Raw genomic sequence first — 10,581 nt, forward strand, 5'->3', positions numbered from 1 at the left:
CAAGCAAATATTCAACTCTGAACTCTATTTGTTTCTTTCAGATGTTCTTCACTGGAGCTGAAATGAACCCCACGAGATCCTTCACCCCTGTTATGTTCAAGAGGAACTTCATGAACCACTGGGTTAGAAAAAATATCTACAATGTATGCATTAAAACTGCAGTGTTAGGGACTGTTAGTGTGTCAAGAAGTATTCAGTTAAATCAGTCATTACATTATTTATTGGTGTTTTGCAGAATGTGCCATGCACTGCATGTCTCAAGATTGTGCTGTCTTGCTCCAACGTCTCTGAAGCTTACATGTAACTATAATATGGCTCGTGCAGGTGTACTAGGCAGGTTTCATGATCTGTGGCGCTGTGGGCGCCATTATGTACGACTTCATGCTCGTCCCCCGCACCCTGAAAGGCAGCCGGCCCCTGGAGGTGAACCAGCAGCACACCTGCAGGGAGCCTCGTCAAGCTCAATACCCAGGCCCTATAAGCCTGCTGCCCAGCCAGGGGAAGCAAGAGCCAGCCAGCCTCCATCCATCCTCGCTGCGTTGTGTGAGTAAAAAGCCTATGTAACATTTATGTTAACGTTTAATCTTTCTAACCTAAGAGAATTCCCTTAAAGATCGCCTCTCAACGTAATTTAATTAATATTGCCGTGTTCCCAATTGTTATTGAATGTGTTACGCGTTGGTCCTGTTTTAAAAAACGTTCTGGTTGCTTTGTTTCAAGACGTTTTTGCAAGCTGGCAAGGTGGCTTGTGGAGAAACGAGAGAGTGTTCCGTGTTTCTCGTGGAAATGCGTCTCTGATTGGCTCACTCCTCCTGCTCTCAAAGAAACGCGTCTCTGATTGGCTCAGTCCTCCAGCCTTGGGAGAGAATGTAATGGGAAACAGAGTCGCCACTTCCCCGGATGGTACTGCACTATAGGGGCGCCAACGGAGGCGTGCAGGCTCCATTCAGGGCTGTGCTCTTTCGACAGCGACCCCTAGGCGAGCTGTAGGCACGGAGCAACCGGAGTGAGCAGGCTTTATGTATGAGGCTTTGTGCTGTGTGTGTACCTGAGAGTAGCAACCAGCTGATAGCTAAGCTAAGCTATGTTTCGGACCACCAGACGTTGCTTGTTTTGAAAACAAGCAGAAAAAAAATTACTCGACATGTTTTTAGATAAATGGGTCGATATAAACCTTTGTGGGCAACGCCTTCTTTCGACGTGACGAAACACAGAAAGGCTTTCGTGATTCGCTCGTTTCTCTGCATTATTGATGTAAATTGGGAAACACCGGGAAACACAGCCAGGAGAGTTGACGCACCGCTATGAGAGCCTTGCAAGTGAGTTTAACTTGGGGTGACCGTCCGATCTTCGAAAGGAGTGAGTAAAACTGAGTTTTATCGGAAGTTGGCCTTTAAATACTCTACTTCCAGTGTCACATTGTATTCAGATGAATCTCTCTCTCTCTCTCTCTCTCTCTCTCTCTCTCTCTCTCTCTCTCTCTCTCTCTGATATTTTGTCTCTGTGTTAGACATAATCAGTTTATAACTTTAATGGTAGGTGCATTCTATCAGTTGACAAACAAATTCAGCTATCAAATACTTTTTCAATGTGCGAACCTGCTCTCACCATTGAGAAATAAGCATGTGTGTGGCCCCAAATAGAACAGATCAACACATCCAGGCCGCAACAATTTATTGCTTCCTTATTTCTTTACATTAAATCTAAAACTCAACTATGAACACTATTTGTTTGTTTCAGATGTTCTACACTGGAGCTGAAATTAACCTTGCCAGATCCTTCACCCCTGCCATGTTCAAGAGGAATTTCATGAACCACTGGGTAAGAAAAAAGTGTGTTTACCTTTCCAATGTTTGTAAACTACTTTCAGTTCAGATATATAATTATGTGGTCTGCAGTGTGTCAAGAAGTATTCATATAAGTATTGATTTTGGCTGAATGTGCAATGTACTGCATGTCTTAAAAGGCCAATATGTAGGATTAAAAGTTAAATTAATCACTGTCCCGTGTCAGCCGATGCTTATTTGAGTTAATCGTAAGTGAACGATGACTCTCGCGACCACATTCATTATTACCAGGTTACCATGGCGGCGCTTCCGAGAGGGCGACGCTGCGGTGCGCTCCGAGTCAATTTAATCGTTTTTCTGTTTATAATCACAATATTTATTTGCCAAGTTAATGCCCATGTATATGATAGAGCTACCTTACTACAGCTGAGAGAGGGAAGCCTTTTCGGACTTTTTGACACAAATAAGTTGGAAAATGTCCCAGAGTTGATAGTGCGGCATCAGTCAGAGAATTCGGATAATAACAATAACAAGCGAAGACGCGGCAGACGAGGAGGGGCGGACCGAAGACTTCGGCGCTTAATTAAAAACGGAAGGACAACTCTACCCGTCATACTGTTTGCCAACGTACAGTCTTTGGAAAACAAGATGGATGAGCTTCATGCGAGGATTTCCATGGAGAGGGACCTCCAGGAATGTTCAATTCTATGTTTCACCGAGACCTGGCTGGGGAACAGGACTCCTGACGCGGCGATAACACCTGTTAACCTGATAACACCGGCTACACACTTTTCCGGGAGGACCGAAGTGCGGTGGATAGCGGCAAGACGCGCGGAGGAGGAACAGCTGCCCTCGTGAAGCAATCCTGGTGTACTGACTGTAAACCCATCTCCAAATCCTGCACCCAGAATGTGGAATATCTTACTCTGAAGCTAAGGCCATTCTATCTGCCCAGAGAGTTTCAATGCATACTTCTGTCTGTTGTGTACATCCCTCCCTCCGCGAAAGAAGACCTGGCTTTGAAGGAGTTACATGACATGATTAGTGCGCAAGAAAGCAAGTATCCGGACGCTGCCAATATTATCCTGGGGGACTTTAATCACTGTAATCTGCGAAAATACATGCCTAAAATGTATCAATTTGTGAATTTTCCCACCAGGGGTGAAAAAACATTAGATCACTGCTATAGTAACATCAGAAATGCCTTTGTAGCTGAGCCAAAACCTCACTTTGGAAAGTCTGATCACATGGCAATTAGGCTCAAACCTGTATATGCAAAAAGACTCAAAACACATCCAGTCAGTGTCAAGATGGTCAACACCTGGACAGAAGAGGCACAGGATACCCTGCAAGGATGCCTAGAGACCACTGACTGGAGTGTTTTTAAAGAGGCCACTGAGGACATCCATGAGTATACAGAAACTGTGAGTGACTACATCAGCTGGTGCATGTCCACATGTGCTCCCCCTAGGGCTGTGCGTGTGTTTCCCAACCAAAAACCGTGGTTCAATGGGGATGTGAAACATAAGATCAGGTTGCGGCAGAAGGCCTTCAAGACGGGAGACCAGGTGGAATACAAGAAAGCACGTTATGAGCTGCAAAAGTCCATCAGAGCAGCAAAAAGGACTCATTCCCAAAAACTGGAAAGCCACTATATTAGCCAGAACACACGCAGGATGTGGCAGGGAATTCAGTCAGTGACAAATTAGAGGAGAACAACAACATCTACAGACTCCAGAGACACTACCCTTCCAGATAGGCTTAACACCTTCTATGCCAGGTTTGACAGACTGAACACAGACAACCCTATAAAAGCCCCCTGCGACTCCACCCTCACAGCCCACCAGGTGACTCACACACAAGTCCTTAAAGTCCTGAAGCAAGTAAACCCCCACAAAGCCACCGGACCGGATGGGGTTCCCCCCAGAGTGCTGAAGGCCTGCAGTGAACAACTGGCTGGTGTGTATACAGACATTTTTAATTCATCTTTATCTCAAGCAGTTGTCCCACATATTTTTAAAAAATCAACTATTATACCAGTTCCAAAAAGACCAGACACAAAAACTCTTAATGACTTCAGGCCTGTGGCACTTACATCAGTCGCCATGAAGTGCCTTGAAAAACTGGTCTTAGCCCATATAAATGATACAGTCCAGGACACTACTGACCCCTTTCAGTTTGCCTACCGTCCCAACCGATCAGTGGATGATGCAGTAGCAATAGCTTTACACCACACACTGGAGCACCTGGAGAGTAGCGGAGCGTATGTCCGAATGCTTTTCCTGGACTACAGTTCTGCCTTCAATACCATCCACCCAGGCAGGCTGATTGAGAAACTGACAGTCCTTGGCCTCCCAACTCCCACCTGTAACTGGATACTGGACTTCCTTATAGAGAGACCACAGGTGGTGAGAATGGGGGGGCGAGTGTCCTCTGAGCTCACAGTCAGTACGGGATCTCCACAAGGATGCTGCCTCAGTCCTAAACTCTTCACACTGTATACCCATGACCTTCTCTCAAGCCATGACAACACCATCATCATCAAATATGCTGATGACACTACCATCCTGGGGCTCATTAAAGAAGGGGACGAGTCAGGATACAGGTCTGTTGTGAACTACATCATTGACTATGGGGAGACAAACGACCTCATCCTCAACACAGACAAGACGAGGGAAATTGTAGTGGACTTTAGAAAACATCCTCCTCCCCCACAGCCTCTGCACATTAAAGGGACAGAGGTGGTGAGGGCTGAAAGTCATAAATTCCTAGGCATGCAAGTAACATCAAACCTGAGCTGGAGTCTGAATACCACATCCATCGTGAAAAAAGCCCAGCAAAGGCTGTACTTTATTAGGATGCTTAGGAAGGCTGGACTGAACTACCGCCCTCTTACCCAGGCCTACAGAGGACTTGTAGAGAGCATCCTCACAACAGGCATCACTGTCTGGTATGGCAACATCACTCAGGCTGAAAGGAAGTCTTTGCAACGAATAATCAAGACTGCAGAGAGGATTATAGGCACAACACTTCCCTCCATGGACTCTATATATGTACAGCGCAGTCATAGGAGAGCAGAGAGAATCATTAAAGACCCACTCCATCCAGCTAACTCTCTGCTCAAACACAAGAACTGCACATACAAACTGAGACACAGTAGAGCGGACAGCATTCCTACCAGAAAAGCAAGGTTTTTCAACAGTTTCTTCCCAGCAACAGTGAGACTGATGGCAAAAAAGAACATTTGATCCACCTTTTTTTAATTATTATTATTCATTTCTTTGATTTTTATCACTTTTTAATGTATTTTGTCTTCCTATTTTTCTATTTAATTCTATTTATTGACTCAGAGGGCCTGCACAAGAGTTCCTATGTGCTTGGACTACTAGTTTATGCACAAATGGCAAATAAAGTACTTTGTAACTTTTGTAACATTCACGGTCCGGTGTCAGAACTACGAATGTAACTTTTGACTGGCAGTATGTAAAGCAAATTTTTCTTATGAGCAGTACGACAATCGTTTGGGTCGCTCAGATATATATTCACATTTGTATCAACTGCTGGCATTGTAGGAATATAGAATATATACTAGCAAGACCGTTAGCTTGTGTGCCCTTATCGGGAGACCCAAGAACATTCCTCTTTTGATACAAACAGAACAGAGAGGCTGCAGAGTACGTTCAGACACACTAAGCCATTGTTAAGGTATGTTACATATGTATCATGATAGTCTCTGAAGGTACTCTGTAGCTTCTGTCAGGATCACCCGATCAGGACAGCCAATCAAAACTGACAAGACAAGTTCAATAAAACTACCTTACAGACACTTAAAGGTCAGAAATGTGCCTTTCTCCGATGATGGGTCATTACAACGATACAGCTTAATCAGTCCTGAGTATCCTCAGTAAACTCTGAACATGATTGACAAATCTCTGCCTCTGTGTCTATCTTCCACCTGTGAGCACAATTCTTACAGCATTCTGTGATGAAAAACAGTCTCACAGTGAACTTAGTTAAACAGCATTTTTTCATTACTCCACGGTGCCCGTGTCATGCCTGTCTCAAAATCTACACAAACTATGTAGTGCTACATTGTGCCCCTTTAAGATTGTTCTGTCTTGCTCCGATGTCTCTGCATCTCACATGTAACTACGGTATAATATGGTTTCTGTTCTTCCCTCCTCATGCAGGCGTTCTGGGTGGGTCCCATGATCTGTGGCGCTATGGGCGCCGTCATGTACGACTTCATGCTCTTCCCCCGCATGCGCAGCCTGGCCGAGAGGGTAGCCACTCTGAAAGGCCGCCGGCCTCCAGAGCAGAACCCTTGTGGGGAGCTCATCAAGCTCAAGACCCAATCCCTATACCATAACCCTGCCACCAAGTCAGGAGAAGCAGTGGCCAATCAGACTTATTATAGTAGCCCCCTGCTTCCAACAATCCAGATCTTCTCCCAGCAATCCAGCTCTCCTCCTACAAACTTCCCCACGCCCCGTCACCAGCAACCCCAACTATCAAAGACTAATATCTGCCCTATTCAAGCCCCCCACCACCATCATACACATAGTTTGATGGGTGTGTATGTGTACAGTATGCATGTGTACTTTGCTCACACTGACAAACTATTTCTAACCATCGCCACAGAGGGACATGTGTGCACTCAAGGGGAGAAAAAGAGACCTATGAACAAGCCAACTAACACAATCAAGACAGCCCAGTGTAGGGTGGGCAGCGCTCAGAAATAGCATATGAAGGGCGGCACACTTCAAGAAGAAATGTTGCTGTTGCAGATATAGTGTGGTTCTGCGACCAAAATGCATTGAAGGAGCAATTCAAGCTCGCAAGAGTGGTCAATGTGACCACTCCAAAGGCATTGTCTGGGATGTCCATATGAAATTCCCCCCAGGTGGATGTGCTCATGTGAAGATTCCAAAGCCAACCTAAAGTCCTGGGGACCCACAAGGTACCACATTGTATCGGGATGTATGACTGCTCATCGACCTCCTATCAGTAGAGGAACAAGTTGGCTGCAACCAGCTCGCCTGATGGGTGCGATCTTCCCATGTCGCGCCATGCCAAGACCGAGTGGGAGGTGTCGCGGTGGTCCATGTCTGGACACAGACTTGCTTTGATTGACAGCGTTTATTGCTACGTATTGTGAGTAAAAAGACAATGTAACAATTATGTTTAAGTGTTACTGTCCCATTTTTGGAAATAAGCTTATTTTACACTTCTTGAGTTAAATGATTGATTTTTACCTTTCTCTTGTACTTTCAATCGTTCTCCGAATATGGCAGTGCAAATTTTACCTAGGTAAAGCAGTTAACATTGAGTCCTATGAGACCAGTTAGCCGCCAACTGGTCTCACAGGACTCAATATTAGGGACGTTCGACTGAGTCACAGGCACAGTAAGAATAATGAGCATTTCCTCTCTTGCTGATTTTGTTGTTGGTTTGCCGTACTAATAAAGACATGAATAGTCTATCATTTTAATGGTAGGTGTATTCTAACATGCAGAGACAGAATACCAAAAAGAAAATGCAGAAACTAACTTCTAAGATTATATATTAATTGATTTATTTTTAATTGAGGGGAAGAAGTATTTGATCCCCTGTCAACTATTAAGTTCTTGTCCTACAGACTAGGTAGACACTTCCAATCAACTTGTCAACTGAATTAAAGATGGGCCACACCTGTGCTTGTTTCTAATCTTATTCTACATCCAGGCTGCAACAATATCTTGCTTCCTTACCTTTTACATTAAAGCTAATGCTCAACTATGAACATTATTTGTTTCAGATGTCCCACACTGGAGCTGAAATGAACCCTGCCAGATCCTTCACCCCAGCTATGTTCAAGAGGAACTTCTTGAACCACTGGGTAAGAAAAAATAATATACATTTTGTATATAAACTACTGTATGTATTGTATTGTATGTAAACTCCTTTCAGGTCATATATAGATGTATGTGGTCTGCACTGTTTGTTTTTTTTTTTTTTAACCCATCCACCACCCCCCCTTATGGGGGACCTATATTGTCTTCCTTTTTTTTTTTTTTTTTCTTTTTTTTTTTTTTTTAATTTCTCTTCATTTTTTCTTTTAAAAGCAAAATGTAATATACAATAAAGGATAGTAAAAGGAAAAAGACAGGGAAAAAAATACAAACCAAACATGAGTGTCCCCCAACACGTCAAACTATATATTAATTAAACAACACTACTACCCCCCTTCCCCCCAAAACCCCTGCCCCCATCCCAGGAAGGAATTATAATTTACTTTTGCGCTGATATGCTTAGAAATTATACCTTATTCATTTTTGAACTAAACAGAAAGGGAAAAAAAGAAGAAAGGAAGAAAAATAAAATAAAATGAAGGTACCTAAAGCCATCCTTCTCCATGTTTTATCTTAGACCACCTATCTGCATACATTGTTTTACCTGTTTCACAAGCCATTATACACTCTATTTTACAATAATATCTGACATAATTTTTAAAGACTCTTATTTTCAACTTTTTTAAATCCATCGTTTTATGTATAAATACTTTACCCAACAAAATGATTATATTTTGTATTGCTTGGCTTTCATTTGTCACATCGCCCAGGAGCACTGTAGGGAGATCCAAGCATAGACTGATGTTGTATTTTAACAGCCAACGTTCTATTTCAAACCAAAGTGTAACAGTTAAAGGACAATACCAAAATAAGTGTTCTGGAGTTTCCTCTTCTTCTAAACAGAAGCGACACAATGGATTTGTTTCTATACCCCAAATGTGAAGCATTTTCTTGGTGTTTAAGTATTTAAAAATTAATTTGTATTGAAAAAAACGTATTTTTATATCTAATGATGATTCATACAAATTATTGAAGATTTCCTTCCATAAGAGAGGAGAATCAATCATTTTTTCCCAGCTATCAAAAATATTACATGGGATCTCAACCAATTTATCTGTATGTAAATAAAACTTATATATTTCCTTGTTTATTTTTGTTTGATTTAGCCATTTGTTCTGCTTTATATTTGGGCTACACACTAAATTACTCTCACTGCTCGTTTTAATTTTGCTTCCACCTTGATGATAGAGAAGAAGTCAACTGATTGTATTGTTGAGTTGTACATACCTCCCCATACCTGTCTCTTAACTGTTTATATGAGAGGATTTGATGTTTCTCGTTTACAATGTCATTCACAAAAGTAATTCCTTTAATGAACATTTGTTTAAAGAAAATAACTTTGCCTCCACTCAAAATGTTAGAGTTAAGCCACAAGATTTGTTGCAATATATCTTCAGCCTTTTCTGGCGGATAATACTGAAAGTGAAGCCAACTTTGCAGTGCCTCCATCAAGAAGCTAGAAGCTTTCTGTATAATGCTTTCCATCTTGTTAAAGTGTGTTGGACTAATCTGTAAAAATGGGTAAATTTTTTTCTCAAACAACGGATGGATGTTTCTGAGCAATTTGCTTGAAAACCAGTCTGGATTAAAGGAACAGACCACCCTTTTTTAATTTTCACATATTTGCAGTATTTCCCAGCATTATTCATGAATGTGCATATCATTTTCTTCTCAGTGTTTTCAGTACTAAGATTTATTGGATCAGAATTAGTAGCGTAGCTTAGCATAATCACTGGAAGTAACTGGTATCTTTAGCATCAAGCCACGAGTGACCACTGGACGGAATTAAATTGCCGTTTTAAACTCTGGTGAATTTTACATTCATTTTAAAATGGTTTACAAGAACCTTTGATGATGTTTTATTTTGTACCATAGACTTGCATTACTATGCCTAATTTGGCCATACTGTGAAACGGGGCAATGCAAACACATAGAAGAAAATTATATGCACATTCATGAATAATGCTGGGAAATACTGCAAATATGTGAAAATCAAAAAAGGGTGGTCTGTTCCTTTAAAATAAAATTTTTGTATGAGAGATGCTTTTAATGATTTATTCATTGCTCTAAGGTTTAACAGTTGCGTACCACCTACCTCATAATCGTTATATAGATATGCTCGTCTAACTTTATCTTTTTTGCCATTCCAGATAAACTTAAATATTTGTTGTTCATATTCTTTAAAAAAGATTTCAGGAGGTGAAGGGAGTGCTAACATTAAATACGTAAATTGAGACACAACTAAGGAATTTATAAGTGTTACTTTACCATAAATAGTCAGATGATTACCTTGCCATGGCTGTAAAATGGAATTTAATTTACCCAACTTGCATTTATAATTAATTAAGGATATTTCTTCAATATTGTGGGGTATATGGATACCAAGAATGTTGATGGCTCCATCTACCCATTCCACCGGAAGATCACATGGAAGACAGAAATCACTACTCTTCAAATAACCAAGTCGCAATATCCTACATTTCTCATAATTGGGTTTAAGCCCTGATATTTTTGAAAAGTTATTCAGGTCACTAATCAGATTATAAAGCGATTCATTGTCTGGTTTTATCATGAAACTGGAGTCATCTGCATACATACATACTTTATTATTAATACCATTTAATTCTAAACCTTTTATCCCTCTGTTAAATCTTATTTTTATTGCCAAGATCTCAATTGCAATGATAAAAAGATAGGGAGACAAAGGACAGCCTTGCTTGACTCCCCTTCGTATTGCTATTGACTTGGATAAATGCCCATTATTTAGAACTTTGCAGATAGCGTCTTCATACATCACTTTGACCCACTCTATTAAAGAGTCACCAAAGTTAAAGTGTTTTAAACATTTGTTAATGAAGCCCCAACTGATTTTATCGAAGGCCTTCTCAAAATCAGCAATAAAT

At 41.3% G+C, this 10,581-nt stretch overlaps 1 protein-coding gene across 1 annotated transcript; it reads left to right on the forward strand.

The window, feature by feature from the left end:
- Nucleotides 1–369: 369 nt before the first annotated feature.
- LOC134467589 (uncharacterized) lies at nucleotides 370–6,529 on the forward strand. The gene is made up of 3 exons (XM_063221431.1): nucleotides 370–543; nucleotides 1,741–1,821; nucleotides 5,978–6,529. The coding sequence occupies exons 1-3, from the start codon at nucleotides 370–372 to the stop codon at nucleotides 6,527–6,529; spliced, it is 807 nt and encodes a 268-aa protein (XP_063077501.1).
- Nucleotides 6,530–10,581: the final 4,052 nt, after the last annotated feature.

The sequence above is a fragment of the Engraulis encrasicolus genome, chromosome 17 (assembly GCF_034702125.1).
Source record: "Engraulis encrasicolus isolate BLACKSEA-1 chromosome 17, IST_EnEncr_1.0, whole genome shotgun sequence".
Lineage (NCBI taxonomy): Eukaryota > Metazoa > Chordata > Actinopteri > Clupeiformes > Engraulidae > Engraulis > Engraulis encrasicolus.

Excerpts from the sequence above, each read along its gene's own strand:
- LOC134467589 (XM_063221431.1), top strand. The coding sequence starts at position 370 with ATGTACGACTTCATGCTCGTCCCCCGCACCCTGAAAGGCAGCCGGCCC. Across the intron at positions 544-1,740 it reads ATCCATCCTCGCTGCGTTGT|ATGTTCTACACTGGAGCTGA; the intron begins GTGAGTAAAAAG and ends TGTTTGTTTCAG. Across the intron at positions 1,822-5,977 it reads GGAATTTCATGAACCACTGG|GCGTTCTGGGTGGGTCCCAT; the intron begins GTAAGAAAAAAG and ends CTCCTCATGCAG.